This window comes from Schistocerca piceifrons, chromosome 11, assembly GCF_021461385.2.
Source record: "Schistocerca piceifrons isolate TAMUIC-IGC-003096 chromosome 11, iqSchPice1.1, whole genome shotgun sequence".
Lineage (NCBI taxonomy): Eukaryota > Metazoa > Arthropoda > Insecta > Orthoptera > Acrididae > Schistocerca > Schistocerca piceifrons.
This window is the reverse complement of record NC_060148.1, coordinates 142,829,820-142,854,975: the sequence shown is the minus strand read 5'-3', so window position 1 is coordinate 142,854,975 and position 25,156 is coordinate 142,829,820. Positions and strand designations below refer to the sequence as shown.

Below are 25,156 nucleotides of genomic sequence, written 5' to 3'. Positions count from 1 at the left end.
AATTTTGCACAGAGCATAACTTAATCATAGCTAACACTTGGTTCAAGAATCATAAAGAAGGTTGTATACCTGGAAGAATCCAGGAGATACTAGAAGGTATCAGATAGATTATATAATGGTAAGACAGAGATTTAGGAACCAGGTTTTAAACTGTAAGACATTTCCAGGGGCAGATGTGGATTCTGACCACAACCTATTGGTTATGAACTGCAGATTGAAACTGAAGAAACTGCAAAAAGGTGGGAATTTAAGGAGATGGGACTTGGATGAACTGAAAGAACCAGAGGTTGTACAGAGTTTCAGGGAGAGCATAAGGGAACAATTGACAGGAATGGGGGAAAGAAATACAGTAGAACAAGAATGGGTAGGTCTGAGGGATGAAGTAGTGAAGGCAGCAGACGATCAAGTAGGTAAAAAGACGAGGGCTAATAGAAATCCTTGGGTAACAGAAGAAATATTGAATTTAATTGATGAAAGGAGAAAATATAAAAATGCAGTAAATGAAGCAGGCAAAAAGGAATACAAACGTCTCAAAAATGAGATCAACAGGAAGTGCAAAATGGCTAAGCAGGGATGGCTAGAGGACAAATGTAAGGATGTAGAGGCTTGTCTCACTAGGGGTAAGATAGATATTACCTACAGGAAAATTAAAGAGACCTTTGGAGAGAAGAGAACCACTTGTATGAATATCAAGAGCTCAGACGGCAACCCAGTTCTAAGCAAAGAAGGGAAGGCAGAAATGTGAAAGGGGTATATACAGGGACTATACAAGCGCGATGTTCTTGAGGGTTTATACAAGGGCGATGTACTTGAGGACAATATTATGGAAATGGAAGAGGATGTAGATGAAGACGAAATGGGAGATAAGATACTGCGTGAAGAGTTTGACAGAGCACTGAAAGACCTGAGTCGAAACAAGGCCCCGGGAGTAGACAACAATCCATTAGAACTACTGATGGCCTTGGGAGAGCCACTGCTGACAAAGCTCTACCATCTGGTGAGCAAGATGTATGAGATAGATGCAATACCCTCAGACTTCAAGAAGAATATAATAATTCCAATCCCAAAGAAAGCAGGGGGCGGGAGGCGGGAGAGGGGGCGGGAGAGGGGAATGGGGGGGAGAGGGGGCGAGAGAGGGGAATGGGGGGAGAGAGGGGGCGGGAGAGGGGGAATGGGGGGAGAGAGGGACCGGGAGAGGGGGAATGGGGGGAGAGAGGGGCCGGGAGAGGGGGAATGGGGGGAGAGAGGGGCCGGGAGAGGGGGAATGGGGGGGAGAGGGGCCGTGAGGGGGAATGGGGGGGGAGAGGGGCCGTGAGGGGGAATGGGGGGGAGAGGGGCCGTGAGGGGGAATGGGGGGGAGAGGGGCCGTGAGGGGGAATGGGGGGGGGAGAGGGGCCGTGAGGGGGAATGGGGGGGGAGAGGGGCCGTGAGGGGGAATGGGGGGGGAGAGGGGCCGTGAGGGGGAATGGGGGGGGAGAGGGGCCGTGAGGGGGAATGGGGGGGAGAGGGGCCGTGAGGGGGAATGGGGGGGAGAGGGGCCGTGAGGGGGAATGGGGGGGAGAGGGGCGGTAGGTTCAGGAGGGGGGAGCGGGAGAGAGGGGGGAGAGAGGGCGAGAGGATGGAGAGGCCGGTGGAGGGGGGGAGGGCCGGTGGAGGGGGGGGGAGGGCCGGTGGAGGGGTGGGAGGGGCCGGTGGAGGAGGGGGGGGAGGGCCGGTGGAGGGGGGGAGGGCCGGTGGGGGGAGGGGGCGGGGGGGGGGAGGGCCGGTGGAGGGGGGGGAGGGTCCGGTGGAGGGGGGGGAGGGCCGGTGGAGGGGGGGGAGGGCCGGGATGGAGGGGGGGGAGGGCCGGGTGGAGGGGGGAGGGCCGGTGGAGGGGGGGAGGGCCGGTGGAGTGGGGGGAGGGCCGGTGAGGGGGGGAGGGCCGGTGGAGGGGGGGGAGGGCCGGTGGAGGGGGGGAGGGCCGGTGGAGGGGGGGAGGGGACGGGTGGAGGGGGGAGGGCGGTGGAGGGGGGAGGGCGGGGAGTGGGTGAGGGCCGGTGGAGGGGGGAGGGCCAGGTGGAGGGGGGGGAGGGGGCCGGTGAGGAGGGGGGGTGAGGCCGGTGGAGGGGGGGGAGGGTCGGTGGAGGAGGGGGAGGGGCCGGTGAGGGGGGAGGGGGGGCCGGTGGGAGGGGGAGGGGGAGAGGGGAGGGGAGAGAGTGGGGGGAGGGGAGGGGAGAGAGGGGGAGGGGAGAGAGGGGAGGGGAGAGAGGGGGAGGGGAGAGGGGGAGGGGAGAGAGGGGGAGGGGAGAGAGGGGGAGGGGAGAGAGGGGGAGGGTGGGAGAGAGGGGGAGGGGGGAGAGGGGGGAGGGGGGAGAGGGGAGGGGGGAGAGGGGGTTGGAGGGGGGAGGGGAGGGTGGGGGGGGAGGGAGGGGGGGAGGGGGGAGGGGGGAGAGGGGGAGGGGGAAGGGGAGGGGGGAGAGGGAGGGGGTGGACATATGCAACTTATGATCAGTAAAATTTTAATCATAGAAAAACTTTTGTACCACTAATTATGTGACAACAGTACTCGGATATGACTGAGACGTTTTGAATCTCTGTGATTGCAATCACTGCATACAAAGGTACTCTGAGAGTCTCCTAGAAACATCTTTAAGCACGTACCTATAACACCTCAAACTGTGTAACCTGTTGTACAATGCTGTTTACCTCTTTTCCAGAACCTCTACAAGTGATACAAATTTATTCACAGCGATGTGAAAGGATACAACACAAATTTACAATGCTCACAATTTAGAATGCCCATCACTTGAAGGTGACATCAGCAGGTGGCTGCAATTTGCCTTCACACACATCAAGCTTTTTATGGGAGTTAGCTACCACATGTTGCAGGACTGGCACTGGTATTTGATTAACTTCTTCCCCAATTTGATCCCTCAGTTCCTGAATGGTGTGTGGTGGGTCACACTGGAAAATCTGAGATTTTTCAAATGAAGAAATGACACACTGAAAGGTCAGGGGATCTCCGAGGCCAACAAATGTTCCCGTTCTCGGAGAGGAGATGATTAGGAAAGATGTTCTGTAGCACATTAATGGAATGCTTCAAGATATGGCATGTGGCCCTGTCTTGTTGGAAGAATGTTTCTAAAGGTACACGAAGATCAGAAAGCTATCACACTGTTCAACATTTAGACACGACGTTATGTATTCACAGTAACAGCATTGTCATGATTGTCTTAAAAAAAAAAAAAAAAAAAAAGAAACCCACACCCTATGATTCCAAACCATGGTATGACACCCACACTACCACTTTCTGACTGTGATGTGGCATATAGTGAAGCATTCCAGAATTTTCACGTGGCCAATATCTAAAAGATTTCAGGATGAAATTTTCACTCTGCAGCGGAGCGTGCACTGGTATGAAACTTCCTGGCAGATTAAAACTGGGTGCCGGACCGAGAGCACTTGCAAAGGTCCCAAGTTTGAGTCTCGGCCCGGCACACAGTTTTAATCTTCTAGGATGTTTCATCTGAAGTTTTGCTCATTAACAAAGCCTGACACTCAAAAATTAGCTTCACTGCTCACCATCAAATTGTCGCACAGGCCTAGGCTGTTGTTGAACAGTTCTAAAAAGGCCTAGGCTGTTGTTGAACAGTTCTAAAAATTCCAGGCAAATGTATAGTCTTTTCGGGAGGTTCTCCGCATTCAGTTTTTGGACACTGTGAATTTTGTTCAGGTGTTATTGCAGTTCTTTGCACAATATTTTCTGTACACAGTGACACAGTATGTCAAGCCACAGAGCACGCTTGCATGCAGAACACATGGGACTTCAGCTGAAGTCTTCTTCCACTCTTGCAACACTCCCTAGTGTTCTCTCGCGTCTTGGGCTTCCATCTCTCTTTCACACCAGATCACACGATTCCTCACAGTTCTGCACTCGCACTTCGACAGCACGTGCCGACAAGACAGGTGAACGATGAGCGAGAACGTAACGATCGCAAAATAAACACTACACGACCACACGCAGCTGTCGTCGTCATCAAAGAAAGTTTTTGCGGCAACAGTGTGTCATTCACCAGTCCACTCGGAGTCAACGGTAAGGAACTGTTGTCCGGAGCACCACTCCCATTTCCTAATTCCTAGTGTAACACATCATTCCCAGGGTTACCTAATCGCTCACTTCACTGCCACAGCTATTACCTCCCAAGCGTATCCTAGCCGATCTGCTCGTGCAGCGTAACACGCAGTGCCGTAGCTTGCGAGGCTGGGAGGAGAGCCAGATCTGGTCGGATTGATGACCGTGGGCCGGTACACTGGCCAGTGTGACTGCTGCTGTAAGGCAGTCTCCAGTGCTCATTCACACAAATGCCAGGCTAGACACCAAATTCTGCCTCGGAGAATACGATGCACGAAGATTAAAATAAGACGACACAGAACAATCTTTACACAATTCGCAAACAGGTGACACACACGACTTGCCTCCCGTAGGCTACCTTGATGACTGATTTCAGACAGGCTATCCGGTCACTGAGTTAAATGAACATAAATTTTGTCACATCCTGAAAAAGTGGAACCCGTACCAGACAGGATAAACACTAGGAAAAAGAGGAAGCACAGCACATCTACCGGTAGTCGAGTCCTTTGGCAGCTAGACATTTGGTGGGAACTATAGTGCTGACAATGCAAAGTTTTGCATTTTTATGGGTTTGTGTGTATTCCGGTAGTCTGTGGGCTGCTGAAGTAGGAGTCAGAATTTCGAGGAACAGAATTACTACTAATATAAAACATATAATTAATGTAGACAAGTAAGCAGTAGAAATGTGATGACAGGAAGAACAATAATTTGTAATTCTGTACTTATATCCTGTTTAATTTTTATTTTACTAAAATGGAGTGCCCATGCTAAAAAGTATTTTGTCAATTTTCATAACTGCATCCAATAGCTGTTGGAAATACAACTACAATACTTGTTAATATTGATATCGAAAAGATTTTGCAAAAGAGTACAAGAAACAAACTAAAATTGGAAAGCAATGTGACTCACTACTCTTTATCTAACAATATCATGCAAAATATATATAAAAACAAAGGTGCTGTAACTTACCAAACGAGAGTGTTCGTATGTTGATAGAGACAATAAAAAACACACAAACACACACAAATTTCAAGCTTTCGCAACCCACGGTTGCTTCATCAGGAAAGAGGGAAGGAGAGAAGGAGAGGGAAAGACGAAAGGATGTGGGTTTGAAGGGGGAGGGTAAGGAGTCATTCCAATCCCGGCAGCGGAAAGACTTACCTTAGGGGGAAAAAAGGACAGGTATACACTCGTGCGCGCACACATATCCATCCGCACATATACAGACATATGTCTGCCCGTGTCTGTATATATATATGTGTGTGTGTGTGTGTGTGTGTGTGGTGCGCGCGCGCGAGTGTATACCTGTCCGCTCCCGGGATTGGAATGACTCCTTACCCTGTCCCTTAAAACCCACATCCTTTCATCTTTCCCTCTCCTCCCCTTCTTCCTGACCAAGCAACTGTGGGTTGCGAAAGCTTGAAATTTGTGTGTGTGTTTGTGTGGTTCTTATTGTCTCTATCAACATACCAACGCTTTCATTTGGTAAGTTACAGCATCTTTGTTTTTAGATATATTTTTCTCACGTGGAATGTTTCCCTCTATTATGTTAATATCATGTAAAAGACAGATTGCGACTCACCACACACAAACACACACACACACACACACACACACACACACACACACAAAACCACTGTCTGGCTGCTGAGGCCAGACTGCGAACTGCAGGGCAAGGTGGGAGAAGCAATCTGGGTGGCTGGGTGGTGGGGGTAAGGAGCAGGCTAGGACGGGGAGGGGGAGGGGCAAGGAGAGCAAAGTAGGGGTGGGGGGACAGTAAAATGCTGCTTGTGAGAGTGTACAGGGATAATGTGGGGAGAGAGTAGGGCAGCTAGGAGCAGTTGGGAGGTTAGAGGACTGGGAGGGCAGCAGAAATGGAGAGGAGTACAATGACTGCGGGTCTGCAGGTGGAATAGAAGGCCGTGTAGTGCCGGGGTGGGAACACGGAAAGAGACATGTGGGTGAAGGACAATGACTAACGGATGTTGAGGCCAGGAGGGTTACGGGAACGTAGAATATACTGCAGGAAGATTTCCCACCCGCACTCTTCAGAAAAGCTACAGTCAGTAGGAAGGATCCGTACGACACAGGCTGTGAAGCAGACAATGAAATGAAGCACATCGTGTCGAGCCTCGTGCTCGGCAACTGGGTGGTGCGGCTGTTTGTCGGCCGCAGTTTGACGACGGCCGTTCGTTCGGACAGACAGCTTGTCAGTTGTCGTGACTGGGTAGATTGAAGCGTAGTGGTTGCAGCTCAGCTTGTAGATTACACAACTTGTTTCACAGGTAGCCCTGCCAGCTTGTGAACCGGCTGGTGTAGGTGGCGGTGGTGGGAGGCTGTACGGGACAGATCTCGCATATAGGTCTATTATAGGGATACGAGCCACGAGGCGAGGGATTGGGAGCAGGGGTCGTGAAGTTACGGACAAGGATATCGTGTAGGTTCGATGGGCAGCAGAATACCACTGTGGGAGACGTGGGAAGGATCGTGGGTAGGACACACCCACCCCTACCCCTTTTCTTTACCCCCACCACCTAGGCTGCTTCTCTCACGATGAGCTGTAGCTCGCAGTCTGTCCCCGTCAGCCAGAGACGGTGGTTACGTGTTTGAGAGTTGTGTTTGTGTATCTTGTCTAATGTAGAAGGCCTTCTGGCAGTCTTTTTGTTGTGCCTATCTGAGACTCAACATCTCCACTCTATGGTGAGTGGCACTCTATCCTTTTCATATTATTGTCATTACTCCATCCCGCATTTTACACGGTTTAAAAATTTTGTACAGCAGTCGAAATCACATCCTGCGAGTGCCTAGTGTAGTGACGGTCAGTAAGGGTGGAGTATATTGAAATATGCTCACTATTTTTATATACTCGAATTTAGCATATTTCGTGACAGTACTCACTTTTCCGTGAAATGTTTACAAGGTGATATTTGTCTTTTTATGTTGGCTTCATTCGTCTAGTGAAAGTATGATTCCACAATGCTGTTTCGTCGGCTGCAGAAATGACCCGGTTCAATGCGTTTGCCTCATTTTTGGTGCTTCAAATACCATTTCTTCGAATGTGGTCCCTTCTTGATGTTTATATAAAAAAGTAGTAACATAATTCATTTTTCCTGTTCACATGGAAATTATTATAACGGCAACCTGCACATTGTTCCACTGTTACACACACACCGAGAGTTCACTGCCGGCTGACTACGGTCAAAGACGACTCCAGCGTCAAAGACGTTTTACACGACACACGAGCTTCCACTTGTAACCAGTCTCTTTGATATTCTTCGTCACATCTACTAATATTAATCAATATGCCGTCACTCTCAAACATATAAGCAAATTAGCATAAAATAAGGCAAATTACAATTCATAAAAAAATATTCTGACAAAAATATAAGAAAACATTTACAACCTCCCTCATTAGATTTGGTATCGACAAAATTGGTAGAAAATAACACACCTCCCAGATCCATTACAGTATGTTTGTGCAAGATGTGAATGACACTCATCTGGTTGATCCCATACTCTCAGCAATACGTCTCTTGCCACCGTGAGGACTGATAAGTGTCACAGCCAGAACAGCTTCTCTGTGTGCTCTGCCAGTTGCAATTTTCATATTCGTCTGGGGGTGCCTATACCTGTGTACCATTTTGACAGCATTTCTTTGAAATTCACCACATAAAAGTAACATTTCTAACTTCTCCTAATTGGTGTACATGCCTGAATGCAAGGAATGTTGAAGCAGAAATGACTAGCCAAAAGAATACACATTTCCAGCTAGTTGTGCAGCGCAATAAATGGTCAAAAGGCTCGAGGCAACAAAGTAACCTGCACAAAAGCATTTACAATACAACAGCCCAATCCGGCTGACTTGCCTTTCAATTTTAGAATATTTCATGCATTCTTTCATGAGGAGTTTAAACCTCAAAATTTTTGAGCTTTATAACACAGTGCTCATCTTTTCAAGTGCTTTCGGATGCCATTAAAAAAGTATTTCATTCTTCCAGGGATCTTGGGTGTAGTGCTGGAGGCAATCATCAAAGTTTCACAATATTTCAGTGAACGACAGTTCCGCCATGGAAGGAGTGATCTGTGACGCACTCCCTATATAGTTATAATAGAGGGAAACATTCCACGTAGGAAAAATATATCTAAAAACAAAGATGTTGTGACTTACCAAATGAAAGTGCTGGCAGGTCGATAGACACACAAACAAACACAAACATACACACAAAATTCAAGCTTTCGCAACAAACTGTTGCCTCATCAGGAAAGAGGGAAGGAGAGGGAAAGACGAAAGGATGTGGGTTTTAAGGGAGAGGGTAAGGTGTGTCTGTATATGTGTGGATGGATATGTGTGTGTGTGCGCGAGTGTATACCCGTCCTTTTTTCCCCCTAAGGTAAGTCGTTCCGCTCCCGGGATTGGAATGACACCTTACCCTCTCCCTTAAAACCCACATCCTTTCGTCTTTCCCTCTCTTTCCCTCTTTCCTGATGAGGCAACAGTTTGTTGCGAAAGCTTGAATTTTGTGTGTATGTTTGTGTTTGTTTGTGTGTCTATCGACCTGCCAGCACTTTCATTTGGTAAGTCACAACATCTTTGTTTTTAGATATAGCACTCCCTATATATATATATATATATATATATATACACACCTGTGGGTCCAGAGTTCTGACCTCGCAGTTTCTGCGCCAAGCTCAGTCGTGTGGGGACGTGCGGCGGCAGTGATCGGAAGAGCCCCAGTTGTCTGCCGGCCACTGGCCGCATCTTGTCTTGCGTATGGATGTTACGATTTTGTACGATTGAGCTACGTATTAGCTTCAATGCCTTAGTTGGAAATCTGTGTCCTTGTCTACTAAATTATCTGTCATATGTATTTCAATAGCTTCTTTAAAAATGGAATCCCAAAATTTGTTCACATTGGCCAAGACTCATTTGCTGATAATTCCTCGAACATCCATTCTCAATACAATGTTCTGCTATTGCCGACTTGCCGGGCTGCAGTAAGTGGGTGTAATGCTCGTGGGCTTTGCAGCGATCTTTGATAGTGCAGATTGTGTGGCCAGTATAGGTTTTCCCTACATTCACACGGGACTTGGAACACCTCCAGTTTTTTTGAAATGCAATCGTCTTTGAAGGACTCTAAAGAGCTAGTAGTTTGGCTGGAGGGTGGAACACTAGCATTATTTTGTATTTTCGCAATAGTCTCCCAATTTTGGAGACTGTTCTCATAATGTCTTATTTTCTTCTGCTTTCGGGATTTTATCATCCGTGGTATTCTTGGGATTCTCGTGTTGTAGGGCCATCCAAATCTGTCATCTGGTGAATCCATTTTCGTGGAAGACAGACTCCTGGTGTTGCAGCTCCCTCTTCAGGCTCTGTTCATCTGAAATAACGGATGCCCTGTGTTCAAGGGTGTTCAGCACACTATTTTTTTGCGATTGTATTGTGATAGCTAGAGGTGTGTAGTTATAAATCTGTACGAGTCGGCTTCCGATAAATACTGAGCAAGCAAACCGTCGGGTCTACATCGAACTAGAACATTGAGAAACGGAAGTTTGACACCTTGCTCTTTCTCTGTGGTAAATTTGATTTTTCACAGTTGCAGTTATGATGTCCTGAGAACTCCCCGACTTTTTGGAGTCCTTGTAGCCAAATGAAAACATATCGTCAAAATAACAGAGGAAACAGAGGATTTTTAGTTCCGCAGTTTCCACTGCTAAAGTGCTCCATAAACATATTTGCTACGACTGGTGAGAGATGGCTGCTCCTTGCTACACCATTAATCTGCTTATAGTACTGTCCATTGGAAACAAAGTAAGCTGCTGTTAAGACTCGTCTGAAAAGCCATGTCAGCTCTTGCTGATAAACTTTCTGGGGAACTAAAGTGAAAAGTGAGACAACACCAAAACTCGCCATATTGTCACCGACGCAAGACTCAGTATACCAGCCAGGTGTTTTGCCACAGGGTACGTTGGTGTCTCAATATTGCTCACTATTGGACGCACGCTTTCCTCGTGTGTTTAGGGCCCACCATTCAGTCGGAGTGACACAGGAGTACACTGGTGACACGATTTTGCAACGTCATCCTCGGGCACCCCATTTTCTAACAGAACGGAGATACTTTGCTGTGCTTTCTTTGTTGGAACTGCTTCTATTTTCCGGTATGCTGGATCATCCAAGTGTTCAAACATTTTCCAATCTTAGTCATTGCACTGCAGAACCACGGCTTTGCCCTTATCAGCTGGAAGAACAACAATTTCTTTGTCTACTCTGAGGATAAGATGTGTTTTCTTTTCTGCTCTCGAAATGTCACTGTTCTGAGATACGTACAGTGTGTTACTGGTGTACTCTGCCGAACAAGCGAACACAGTGAAGGCTGCAGCCTACATTAAAACTTCAGTTGCGTCGTGCCCTCTGTGACAAACTCCACAACATTAATGCCGACAGTGTCAAACTCCTTCTCGACACTGCTCGACCCCGTGTTGCTGCTCCCGTTAGTGACAAAATGGTGAAATGTGGGTGGGAGGTCTTCCAGAATCCACCGTACAGCCCGGATCTCGCACCGTCGGACTTTCACCTGTTCGGTCCTGCGGAGAAATTCCTGGCCGGTCGACACTTTGCGACAGATGTGGAAGTGAAATCGGCAGTCTGCAAATGGCCGTGTTTTGACCAAATGGACTTCTGCAAACGGGGCATACTGTAACTGGTACCACGACGGAAGAAATGTGTCGGGAACATCGGTGACTGTGTAGAAAAGAAGGTAAAAGGTCATTTGTGATTTTTTTGTTTCGTTACCTTCTAAACCTTACAGTAATAAAATTATTGCGCGTTATTTTCCGGTCTTCCCTCGTACAGCCTTCTGTGTAGCTAGTAGCCTACACTCCACTCGTCACCAACTTCCAGAGTTCAAAGTTACATTCATTCAGTGGGAAAAGATATGCACCGAGGAAATCACAGAGTCCCTCAGACTCGGAGTGCCAGCAGCGCCCGCGACAGAGTTTGCCGCCACTCGGCTGCGTCTACTTACTCAAGACCAAGCCCGGCCTCAGGCCGTGCGGTGTAGACTGAAAGGTCATGCCGGCATTCGCGAACGTCCGTTTGCTCAGCGTCCGGAACGTCCGCAGCGACAGCATCGGTCCTCCCCCGATGCTGACCTCCGTCTCCACCCAGCCCCTGCAACAGTCACCCAACAGGTCAGCTCCTCCCACTAACACTGGAGAGTACTGTAGTCATGTGAGAAGAATGTCCGCAAGGAGTCAGGTGTGGAATGGTGAAACAGTCCTTCCCTCACTCTGTTATGCCCCACACATGCCTACAGTCAGTGTTATCTGACACCTGAGAAAGATGCCTCTATTAGTAGACTTACTGAGGAGCAATGTCAAAGAAAGTGGAAGTACGAGTTGGGGTACAACGAGGTGATGCACCGCCGTTCTTATTATTTGATCTCGTTACTGAAAAAGTTGTACACGAGATGAAAAGATTAGGAAAGGGCATATAGTCCGGTCAGCAAACACCAAAAGAGTTTGAAAAGGGGGAAAAATTAGAGTAATCACAAATTTTTGGTACAGCAGTAGGAGGAAGTACCACCAACAATATAATAAAAATCCTGCACAGTGGGACGTGAGCGTAAGAGTGGGGCATTACGGTCGCTTTGTTATGTTTATTTTTAATAACTCGAAAACTGTGGCTTCTAGTGAAAAGGTTTTTAAATTGAAAATTAAACTACATTAAATTTCCTCCGAAAGAATCCTATTCATTTTCTCACTCAGACTTGTAGTTTTCTTAGTACCGTGAATGGAAAAATTGAAGATTATTGAAACAGTGTTTTAACAGCACAAAATTTGTTTATTTTTAAATGAAGTGTGTTAAGAGCGTATATTAAATGTGTGTACCACATCTAAACAAGGTGGAACCGTATAAAGGGATAAAATGTATTCTGGGATGTAACAGAGTGGAGCGGAAAGTCGGAGGATAGATGCACGAAGGAAGGGAGATTGCCAGATTGTGTGTGGCTGTTGAGGGTAAAATATCATTTTGGGGAAAGTGGTGTGTTATTCCCTCTGTCTCTCTAACTGATGAAGGATAGTTGTGACCTCGAACAAGCACTTTTGTTATTTTATTAAGTGTTTGTTTTAGACCGCATATTACGCGGGAAATTTTGTTTCTTTTGTGCACGTCACGAGAGTGAAATTGGACGTAGATAACCTACAATGCAGGGGTGACGGGGGCCGAATTCCTGTGCATGGAGACACCTGCTCATCGGGAAAGTTACTCCGTGAAAACGCCGTCCCACCTCAGAGATTTGCTGCGGGCCACAGAACCTCGACGTGAGGGACAACTGTCACTGTGACACTTGCCAAGGGAGACTCGTAGAAAACAGACAGAGCTAAATGACAAGGCATTTGTGTTTTGTAATCTTTGTTTAAGCTTCCTATAGTAATTATCCAATAATGGAGGTAAAATCATGTGAGGTAAAGAAGCAGCATAAATTTATTTTGTACATAGTGACCGGTGTAAGTAATGGCGACCACAAAAACTTGTAGCCTGTGCAGTCCACCTTCATATAATGCCTGAACAATGGTACAGACTTTACATTCCATTGTGCACATCCCTACTTCATAGGTCTGCAAACTGCACAGCGAGAGGTGTTTCCCTATTCTTCTTACACCACTACATCACAAGAGGCCATTCCAGGGCGTTTCAGAAAGTTATACTGACCCTTTCACAGGGCACTTTATGAATATGCAGAGATGCCTGGGGGTTGTTTATTTTCCACAATTTGAGTTAACACTAAATGGAATAAGATACGAGTTACTAATAAAACGAACACAAGAAACACAATCTACGTAAATCTCTGCACTGCTAGAGGGCAGGCAGCTGTAGCATTCTCCCACCACAAGCGCTGCTCGCTTTTAAGTTCCAGTCCAATTATCTCAGTTTATGTGTGAACCGAGTTGTTAATACAAGTTTTTCAGTCTATAATGATTTCTGTGTCAACTGAGGCTCAGTGTACATAGTCGTACACAAAGTATATTTTGAAAATGGGTGACAAAAGTCACGGGACAGCGATAGATACATACACAGATTGCAGTAGTATTGCGTACACGGTTTTTGATGTGATTACAGTCACACAACAGAAACTAACAGACTTTGAAAGCAGAATTGTAGTCGGAGGTAGACGCACGGGACATTCCATTTGGGAAATCACCACGAAATTCCATAGTCCGAGATCCACTGTGTCGAGAGTGTGCGGAGCATACCAAATTTCAGGCATTATCTCTCCCCACAGATAATGCAGTGGCCAATGGCCTTCACTTAACGACCGAGAGCAGTGGCGTTTGCATAGACTTGTGAGCAATAACAGGCAAGAAATAATGTGTGAAACAATTACGACAAATGGCTCAAATGGGTCTGAGCACTATGCGACTTAACTTCTGACGTTATGAGTCGCCTAGAACTTAGAACTAATTAAACCTAACTAACCTAAGGACATCACACACATCCATGCCCGAGGCAGGATTCGAACCTGCGACCGTAGCGGTCGCTCGGTTCCAGACTAATTATGACAAATATATCCATTAAAACAGCAGGGCGAAATTTGGTGTTAATAGACTATGGCAGCAGATAACTGACAAGAATGTCTTTGCTAACAGCACGACATCACCCGCAACGCCTGTTCTGTGCTTGCGACCACAACAGTTTGACCACAAATGACTGGAAAACAGCAGCCCAATTAGATGAGCCCAGATTTCAATTGATGAGAACTGGTGGTAGGGTTTGAGTGTGGCACAGACCCTGTGAAGTCATGAAGGTTGTGAACAAGGCACTGCGCAAGCTGCTGATTGCTCTATAATGGTGTGGGCCGTTTCTGCATGGAATGGACTCCTCTGGTCCAACTGACTGGAGATGTACGCAGATTGAGACCACTTGTGGCCATTCAAGGACTTCACATTCCCATACACAATGGAAGTTTTTATTGATGAAAATGCACCATGTCACTGACCTCAATTCAATGTGAATGGTTTGAAAAACATTCTGGACAATGTGAATGAACGACTCGGTCACCTAGATCGTCTGACACGAATCCCATCGAACATTCACGGGATACAATCGACAGGTCACTTCGTGCACAAAATCCTGCACTAGTATCTCTCCTACTTCTACACTCTGCAAACGACCGTGAAGTGCATGGCAGAGGGTATGTTCTATTATTAAGGTTTCTTCCCATTCCATTCATGTAAGGAGTGTGGGAAGAATGATTGTTGAATGCCTCTGCGTGTGCTATAATTATTCTAATCTTGTACTCACAATCCCTATGTAAACGATACATAGGAGATTGCTGTATATTCCTACAGTTATTATTTAAAGCCTATTCTTTACACTTTCTTAGCAGACTTTCCCATTACGGATGTCTATTGAGGCAGCACAGCTAAATATGTCTGCAGAGGACTTGTTGTGTCTGTGCCATGTCAAGCTGCTTCACTGTGCTGGACAAAAGGAGGTCTGACACGATGTTAGGCAGTATCCCTCAAATTCTGTCACCCGGACATATTATATTAACTGGAGTTACTACTGTTATGCACACGTTGTCAGAGTTAGACTGTGATGGACACTGTATTGTCTTTATTGATAATAAATGTGGGAAAAGTCACATTTGTTAAAAAATGTCTGTGAGCACTATGGAGAAGAAATTAAAACTTTAAGGTTCGCCGATGACATTGTAATTCTGTCAGAGACAGCAAAGGACTTGGAAGAGCAGTTGAACGGAATGGACAGTGTCTTGAAAGGAGGATATAAGATGAACAACAACAAAAGCAAAACGAGGATAATGGAATGCAGTCGAATTAAGTCGGGTGATGCTGAGGGAATTAGATTAGGAAATGAGACGCTTAAGGTAATAAAGGACTCTTGCTATTTGGGGAGCAAAATAACTGATGACTGTCGAAGTAGAGAGGATATAAAATGTAGACTGGCAATGGCAAGGAAAGCGTTTCTGAAGAAGAGAAATTTGTTAACATCGGGTATAGGTGTAAGTGTCAGGAAGTCATTTCTGAAAGTATTTGTATGGAGTGTAGCCATGTATGGAAGTGAAACATGGACAATAAATAGTTTGGACAAGAAGAGAATAGAAGCTTTCGAAATGTGGTGCTACAGAAGAATGTTAAAGATTAGGTGGGTAGATCACGTAACTAATGAAGAGGTATTGAACAGAATTGGGGAGAAGAGGAGTTTGTGGCACAACTTGACAAGAAGAAGGGACCGGTTGGTAGGACATGTTCTGAGGCATCAAGGGATCACAAATTTAGCATTGGAGGGCAGCGTGGAGGGTAAAAATCGTAGAGTGAGACCAAGAGATGAATACAGTAAGCAGATTCAGAAGGATGTAGGTTGCAGTAGGTACTGGGAGATGAAGAAGCTTGCACAGGATAGAGTAGCATGGAGAGCTGCATCAAACCAGTCTAAGGACTGAAGACCACAACAACAACGTGAGCACTATGGGACTTAACATCTGAGGTCATCAGTCCCCTAGAACTTAAAACTACGTAAACCTAACTAACCTAAGGACATCACACACGTCCTTGCCCGAAGCACGATTCGAACCTGCGACCGTAGTAGCAGTGCGTTTCCGGACTGAAGCGCCTAGAACCGCTCGGCCACAGCAGCCGGCTCACATTTGTTAAAAGTTGCCTGGTGTAGATTATTGGAATATTTCCCATAATACCCGTTCTTCAGCTATTTGAAGATATTTCTCCTATGAGACTGAGTGCAGAATAAGTTTTCCAAAGTAGACAACTAGACAAACACAGACACAGAGGTGGGAATATATTCCTTCGGAACTGTAAGATATGCAAGATAATAATGGCCACAGGTCTCAGAAGTGCAGTGGCGGGCACCGAGACGGACCTGTCGGACAGCAGGTGGCGGCACGTCGCGCCCACCGTGCCTTGCCCCGTGCCATTGTGCATCGCCAGCTGCCCCGACAGCGTCACCGTGTCCCGCAGTGTGATCGGCGCCTCGGTCGACTGTGAGAAGCTCATCCCCGACACCTCCACCATGGGGAACCATCCTGGCTCTCTGTAACAGACGGGTAACATTTCTGGCAGTGTACAAAATAAATTCTGCATCGTACTTAATGTACTGAGATGATATCTAAATATACAACAGGCTGGTGTAAATCGGATTGTTTTACATATCAGCTATTATGATTGTTGGGTATGATACTACTCGATCGTCAGCATCGTCTCAGGCCACAAGTGGCCCATCGGGACCATCTGACCACCGTGTCATCCTCAGTTTGGGATGCGGATAGGAGTGGCGTGTGGTCAGCACACCGCTCTCCCGGTCGTTACGACGGTTTTCTTTGACCAGAGCCGTTACTGTTCAGTCGAGTAGCTCCTCAGTTGGCATCACGATGCCGAGTGCACCCCGAAAAATGGCAACAGCTCACGGCGGCCCGGACGGTCACCCATCCGAGTGCCGGCCACGCCTGACAGCGCTTAACTTCAGTGATCTGATGTGAAACCGGTATAGCCACTGCGGCGAGCCGTTGCCTTTAGTCCTCAAAACAGTCTTCTAAATGTACAGCAACATCACACTCTTTACAATGCTATGCACTTTCACTTCTTTCTCCTCTCAAATCACAAACAACACACTTCTCTGTGACTTTTTTATTCTCATTTGGGGGTATGTGCATTGAGAAATGAGCCCACATTTTTGCCTGAAGTCTGACAGGGATGGTACTCACTGATGGTTACCCACGAACACAGTACCTAGGTAACTGTGCAGGATGTTGTATCAGTTGCTGTGCAGCATTTGTCCTGTTGTCAGTGGAACAAGTTTTTTTTTTTTTCCTTCCACTGACCTCGTGACCGCAATGCAGGAGTTGAAAATGCACAAACACCACGGAGATCAAAAATCAATCTATATAAGTAACACAAAGGGGGAAAGGTTAATGGTTTAAAGTCATATAGGATCAATCCATATGAAGTGGTCCAGTGATGGTTGCTTGACCATTTTTAAATATTTTAATTTTTTATGTGTGATTGCCCTATGTTTGATAAATTCAAAACAGTTTTTAAAATAATTTACCTTGCAGCTTTACTGGATGACGGCCATTTTTATTTGTACATGCGCGATGATTCTTCAGTCTGGAGAAATTAGCGAAAATTTGAATATCTCTGCACTGGGTTAAGTTACAACATTGCAATTGACATCATCGTTTTTTTAGAAAAGTGTCCTCTAAAATATTGTCTATTACACAACATAACCTAAATTCAAAAATAACCAGTCAAAATGACCTCCAAAGTTTGGTATCCAAATTTTCAAAAATAAATTATTTAGGCCCGAAAATAACAAACAAGGAGTGATTTATGAGAATCTATTTTTCCTATAGTTAGGTATCATACACTACTAGCTTCATATAGAGCAAGAACACTTACAAATGCCTTAATTTTTTTATACGTTTTTGAAATTTGAAAATTTTAATTTTTTGTAAAGTTTGAAGTTAGTTATCTCAGGAGGGATAGAATATAAAAAACATGATTTTTGCACAGTTTGTACACCTATATGATAGCAATGTACTGTAAAAATTTCAACATTGATATGTGACTGAACAAATATAAGAACTTTTGAAAATGAAGAAATAATTCATATCACTCTACAACTGATCTTATGGCTGTTGCCTATTTAAATGGTTTATTGCTTCATTGTAGTAAAATTTAATTGTGACATATATTTAGTTAACACTATCACCCAACATTCATTTAGTTTATTCATTTTTAATAATGAAATATTACACAATGGGAGCTTTTGCTTTTGTTCTATGGTAATAAAAATGCCCATTTACGTTTAGGTTTATTGCCAATAAAAAAGTACATTATTGGTGGGTGTGGCATTGTAGAAGTACATTATTGCTGGATGTGGCATTGATGTAGTCAGTCTGTTCTGACATTTCTGTTAGAGTGGATGTACATACTTCATTGAGAGTGTAGAAGGTGTTACGAGCTTTGTTCAATGTGTAATTTGTAATTACTTTTGAGAGACTAACTGGAATGCAATAATATGGATGAACAGCGCTCTGTTGGACAGATAGCAAGTGAAGTGTGTCACAAAACAGTTTATGGTTCTGTTCCAAAAAACTTGAAAAATGTCAATGACTTTGATGAAGTTAGACAAATTTTGTTTAAATTTCAAGTATGTTCTTCTATAACATCAGTTTGTGAGAATCATGAGAAAAAATACAGTCTGAAGTACAACCACATTTTTGGAAGTAAGTGCTGTGATCCACTTAATGTTCATAAAAAGCCTATTACTAAAAGTTTGAGGGAAATAAAACTTGAACATTTGTCCTTGTTATGTGAGAGTGAAACAGCTACCCAAGTGAAATGTAATGTGATTCCTGGAAATTCCCTGTGCCCTAATTGTTACTGAAAAATATTTGTTGTGAATCCAGAACCAGAATCATGTAACCTAGTTAATGACATTTATAGTCCTAATGAGGAAGCTGTTAACATGCTGGACTTTGCTTGTTCTAAGTTAGATGTATCTCCTGCTTCGAAAATAATAAAATTAAGTAGCAGAAAAAGAAAAGAGCTATTGAAAATAAGGTACAACAAATTTCAGACAAAATAAAAAAAAAGACTTGGAATCATGCTTTAACAATACAGATACCATTATTATTTCTAAAGAAGAAGAAAAGCTACCACCAGCATCATCTGACACCGTATATTTGAGCTTAATAGAGAAATTAATAATTAAACGTTCAGTGATATCTAAATAGGAAATAGTTAAAATTTTAAGTTTGCTCCTTGACTCATGGTCAAGAGAAAATATAGTTCATGAATTCAATGTTTCTCATCGTTTGGTTAAACTAACCTGAAAATTAGTGAAAGAGCAAGGATTTCTTCCAGTTATAGGAAAGAAGTGTATACACCTGACTTATCATCTATTAGCTACACATTTATCTCCACACATTCATGTACTTGAGCACGCATTCCCGATCTGAGCTTGTCGTATGACATAAATAACATGGCAACTTCATGTGACTGCAGCTCATCATTTGATGCAACTGGCTTAAGTAGCCCATATATAGTGAACATTCTTGTGTGGCACTACTGACTTTCTCCATCGACTGTTCAATAAAAATGTATAATAATACCTTGCAGTATCTATTTGGTTCATCAGGTCAGACGAATGAAACATTGCTGCTGTGGTAATTGCTCTACTTTAATGCAAAAATATTACGGTGGGTGTAAAATCAGCATCAAAAGCTGTGTTTAAAGAACATCATCTCCTGGAGCCGCAGAGTGGTGCTGAGTGTATTTAGTAAACAACATCTCACAAAAATAGTTTTTAATTTCTCGTCCGACCTTTCTTCTTATTTTGAACTCATTTTAGCAGATAAAAACACAACAGAAAAAACAAAATTAAGACCGCTGATGTGAACGAATGGCAACGATATTGCCAATACTACGCGCAAACAGTACCACAATTTCGAACATTTTCGATCTGCTCAATACTAATGCACATTGTCTCAACCTAATTAGCACACATCCATTATTATTGTACATCCAGCATTAGCAATAATACTGATTGGCCAGAGTTCACTTTGCGGTCAATTCAAATGGGGCAACAACCAAACAGAATGATAGACAACATTATAGTCAAGCAGTAGCATGTTTACATTCTTATTGTTTCCCTTTGGTTCTTGTAAATATCATATACAGTATAACCTTTATAACACGACTCTGAAGCTGAATCAAGAGTTCGTGTTAAGTGAAAAACATAGATTTTAATTTGCATACATGTACAGTAGTACAGTAATGCATAATACACTACAGTATCAATTACTTTACATTAGTGTCAAGCTCTTTGTATAAGCAGATTGGTAATTAGCTCAATCGAGATGTTAGGTTGTAAAACTACAAGTACTCATAAATAACACTATTTGGTTGGAAAAAATTTAACTATGGTTCGTTGACATTTGAAGGAACAAAAATATCTTGTAATTTCACAACCACTTGTAACCATAGCATCTGTAAACCCAACAGTGATGTCATATGTTGAAGCAAATCATTCTAAACAGTCCAAGGGTGAAAATATCTCCTGAAGGGTAGATGGGATGGTATCTGTGTTCTCCTCCTTACTTTCTTCTGATGATCCTTCTTGCAACTCAGTCACACGTTTTGGCACATAAGATTCCACAGAAACACATACGGCGACACCGTCGTGTGCAATAGGGATGGACGGCTAAACTTCGATTTTCCGATATCAGTGACTTCTGTGAACGCAACCTTTTGGTAATTGCAATTTGTCACAGTTAAAAACAGCAGTTAACGATTTCACAACTTTTATCCCTCCCCACTCCACTAATGTTATTCTGCAATTTGTGCAAATTCTGTGACTTCTGCTATTTCTGCGCTTTACGCAATTTCCGTTATTTATCACTGGTAGATGTCGCACTGTCACAAGTCGCAAGTAAGAAGTGAACTATGTAAATACACCCAAGAAATATGTTCTTGTGTGTATAGGTGATTACTCTTTTCAGCACCTAAGGTTAACATTTCAATAACCCAACTGACAAAAAGTTACATGAAATGTATTAATATTTCCAACGATTTTTCCTCAGCTGTTACACGCTTGCCCACAGTCAGTAGCATCTACATTTTACTTATGTTCTTCCTTTGGCTTTAATTCTGAATTAATGGAACAGGTGTGAAAATATTGATAGTGTGATGTTGAGAATCATACCACTAGTTACCACACAGGACCATAACAATTCTATTTAGAATACGGATTGTAGCCACATTATGTTCACAGGTATCTGAACCGCATTTCCAGTCACTCGATATACCGGTAATTCAAAATATTGACAGAACTGGAAGAGATGCCACAGCATCTTTACATCGTCTTCGTCAGAAGTAAGGTTAATTTCTAAGTTTGTGAATGAACGTAATGACATTGTTTATGCAAAGCGTGAAACCACCTCCCATCACTCAACTGCTTAAATTACCAGAAATATTAGCAGTTGTATAAAGTGAATTATATTGCTAGTAATTAGTAGCAGTATAAAAGTTTAATAATGCTCGTGATTTCCCAAACAAGTTCCCATTTCGATTACTGGCTTCTCTACGTAGCCCTCCACATCCAGAAGACATAACTGTGAAGATTCGAGATGACTCTTGAAGAACTTGCAGCTTAAAAGAGCCCTATTTCATAACACAAGTGTGCAAAATGTGCCATTGAAGCCATTACGTGATCTGTAAGGGATGATAAATAAATGTGCAGTACACTGCGAGTGCACAATGAAAATTCCATTCTCACCTTGTTTAAGCCATCCTATACCCCAAAGTTTTCTACTGTGTATTTAGTGATAAAGACTGCTGGAGTGTGATATTAATCTGTCAATTCCTCCTGCCTTGAAATGTTGGTTGTGATGACAGACTGACCTGTAGCACAGCCCAAGATCTAGGTTAGGTTGGAATGTTGCATGTTTTAAAGTTAATAATGTGCTGGCAAAAACAGTGGAAAGTACTGAGAAAAATGTATTTGTAACATATTCTGACTAATCAAAATTACAAACTGTTTTACTGACGAAGTATCTGCCTACAAAGTTAACATTATACCTATTTTAAATCTATGCCACTGATTGGTTGTCTTCATTTCGATAAAACAGGAAAAAGAAAATAAATAAAAAGAAATGTTTTACATTAATTTTAGACAATTTTCTTATTTACATTTTTTGCTTACCAATCCTATTGTCTTTGGTGTCACTATTTTTAATCATCATCATCATAGTCACAAATATCTGGCTGTTTCTTAAAATATGTTGCGATTTCTGAGTTTGTGGTTACTGTGGGACCTGAGAACACAGCTGTTTCTATTCAAATACATGTTGGATTTCACTTCTACACTGCTGCAATGCTATAGCAATGCCACTTGCTTCCAGACACACACAGCCTCCCCACTGCTCTCTAATTGGCTGTGTAGAATTAGCAGCTGACGCATCCCGGTTTGTTCCCTTCGTACCTCACAGTCAGTGTCGACAACATTGTAGCACAAAAGCGTAAGTATGCCACTGGCCTCTAGCTATACTCATACTGTCTCCTGCAGGAATGAATACTATACTAATTTAAAGTCACTTCGATTTCTAACACAAGTGGATGCAGGCGAACTGCAGTTTAAACGTGGTGCGTGTTCATAGAAGGCCAAAGTACACTGTTCGTTTCCCACAGCTGGCAACTAGACGTAATGTGCTGTCTACTCACCACTCCCCTCCCTGAATCCCATTGGCTCTCAGCCACTCTGGTGTCACGGTTCTCCCTCCAACCCTTCTGTAGTGCTGTGCTCGAGCAACTGTGATATACAGATTGCAATATCTTCTATGGTGCGAGTCATATGTAACAACAGCAACTAATGCGTTAATAAAAGATCTCAAACACGATTCAGCCCAATTCTCGAACTTTCACTCGTCCCTCCAGATGCTGCATATGTCGGTACTACCATCTCCGAAATGGGTCTTGCCACTAATTTATTCCGACGACAACAATTACAGTTAGTTTAATATAAATGATTTCATCTGTTACATATTTCATTCTAGGTTAATTTCCCTTCTTGTTTCATGCGAAAACCACCGTCATGTTCTAAAGCTGATTAAAAGCTGGTTATCTTTTTTACCTGGTGTTCTAATATGTGAACAGCAAGTGAATGTCTCATTTGCATCCCACTTAGTAAATTATTATAGTCTCTCATAATCAAATACAATACAGATCTGTGTTCAGAACCAAGTAATGATTTTTGAAGATCACTTCCGCTTCTGAATGTTACCTTCAGTTAAAAAGGAACATTAATGTTTGTACATGATACTCATACACGTACGAGAACTTTTACTGCACGTTCAAATAAAACAAAAGTTTGTAAAATGATAGAATTTGGTGCTATTTCCTCCCGTGTTCCGCAAAATTGTCAAATTTTTTCAGCAGATCAATAGCTGGTTGTAGCGGCTAGTCCACCGTTACTCACGTATCCACTGCACTAGTACCACGGGAGTTGAACGTCACACGACTGTTCAAGCAATCTCGATGCTGTACCGAGTGCTTCGGCATACTGCGAAATCTCGAGAACGTTCGAATGTGGTTATTGTTTGCACGGCCCTGCCCTTCAGAATTCTGCTAAATAAATCTGCATGTGACCTCAACGGCCAAAGCTTCATCTGTAAATGTAAGACGACCAGCATATACTCCATTAAACAACATAAAATCACTAACCTCAACAATAGTGTAATCAGTGACTATAAGAAGACTCAGTACCTTTCGAATGCAAAATTTGGGGAAAAAAACCTCATCTTATAATAGAACAATGAAAACAAACAATTTGACAAAATAATTTAATTGGATAGACAAAAAATTTACTCACCAGGCGGCGGCAGAAAACACACGTAAAAGAAGGTTGTAAAAGGGCCATTTTTTTTCCAACCTCCGATTGCTTAGTATAGAAGCTACGCGAGTGGCAGAAAGTGCACACGCACTGTAGGCTACTGCGCAACTCTCTCACTACACAACTGCTGACCTCAAGGCATCAGTCTGCATTGCACTACAGCCACGTAAAAACGGCTGCCGTCATTGTTGCTCTTGCCAAGTGTGAATTACAAAGTGCAATTAAGTTTCTGCAAGCAGAAGGGAATAGTGCAGCAGAAATTCATCGGAGAATGAGCCGAGTGTACGGTGATAACTTCACGACTGACAGTGTTGTGGGAGAATGGTGCCGAAATTTTAAGGATTACGTGCACGATGAAGGGGCCCCAGGACGCGAGTCTGTCATTACAGCCGACTTCGTCGAACGAGATCACAGAATGGTTAGACAAAATCGTAAGTTCACCATAACTGCTTTGTCTATGGGAATTCTGGAAGTTTCAAGCTCTGTCATACACTTTATTGTTACTGAACATGTAGGCTACAAAAAACTTTGTGCTCGTCAGGTCCCAAAAATATTGACGGAAGCCCACAAAAGTCACCGAGTGGTGTCAGCTTTGAATTTCCTCGACCATTATCACGATTAAGGAGAGAACTTTATGAAATCAATTGTTACTGGAGATGAAACTTGGATCCAATACAACAAACTGGAACCAAAATGACAATCACAACAATAGGTGCATCCAAATTCACCAGACAAACAAAAAAATTCAAAACCATCATTCAACAACAGAAAGGTTATGGCCACCGTGTTTTGGGACCGAAAATGTGTGTTGCTTGTAGAGTTTATGCAGCCCAGAACCATTATCAATGCTGCTGCTTATTGTGAAACTTTATGACGTTCGCATATAGCCATTCAAAACAAACACAGAGGAATGCTGAGTTCAGAAATTGTGTTGATCCGTGACAACGCTTGTCCACACACTGCTGGCACAACCCAATGGCGCCTTGAACAATTTCAATGGAACATTTTCGATCATACACCATGCAGTGCTGGCCTGGCACCCGACGACTTTCACTTTTTCCCTGAACTGAAGGCGTGATTAGGAGGGCAGCACTTTCAAACCAATGAAGATCTCCAAAACAATGTCAATGCTCATTTGAAATCATTGGTGGGTGGCAACATTTTTTGAAGAGGGTATTGCAAAGCTTGTCTACAGGTGTGATAAATGTCTCAATCTTTTCAGTGATTATACTGAAAAGTAACTAAGTGTACAGAACTTTTGGTAGTAAATTAATTGTTTTCTATGAACCTGGCTTCTATTTATAGCCTTTCAGATGTTGTGGGGGGGATGGGGGCAAAGGGGGGCGGATGGGGGCAAAGGGCTGTGGGGGGTGAAGGGGGGAAAGGGCTGTGGGGGGTGAAGGGCTGTGGGGGGGTGAAGGGCTGTGGGGGGGTGAAGGGCTGTGGGGGGGTGAAGGGCTGTGGGGGGGGGGTGTGAAGGGCTGGGGGGGTGTGAAGGGCTGCGGGGGGTTAAGGTCTGGGGGGGGGGGGTGAAGGGCTGGGGGGGAAGGGCTGGGGGGAAGGGGGGAAGGACGGGAAGGGGGGGAAGGACGGGAAGGGGGGGATGGGCGGGAAGG

General features: G+C 44.0%; 1 protein-coding gene across 1 annotated transcript in view; it reads right to left on the bottom strand.

Annotated features, from left to right (window-relative positions):
• LOC124720272 (dnaJ homolog subfamily C member 11) overlaps nucleotides 1-25,156 on the bottom strand; it is a 135,017-nt gene that overhangs the window by 54,295 nt on the left and 55,566 nt on the right. The window contains exons 5-6 of the mRNA XM_047245589.1: nucleotides 16,011-16,181; nucleotides 11,134-11,279 (exon numbers count right to left, since the gene is read on the bottom strand). Coding sequence (XP_047101545.1) covers nucleotides 11,134-11,279; nucleotides 16,011-16,181 — 317 coding nt within the window. The remainder of the gene's footprint in view (nucleotides 1-11,133; nucleotides 11,280-16,010; nucleotides 16,182-25,156) is intronic.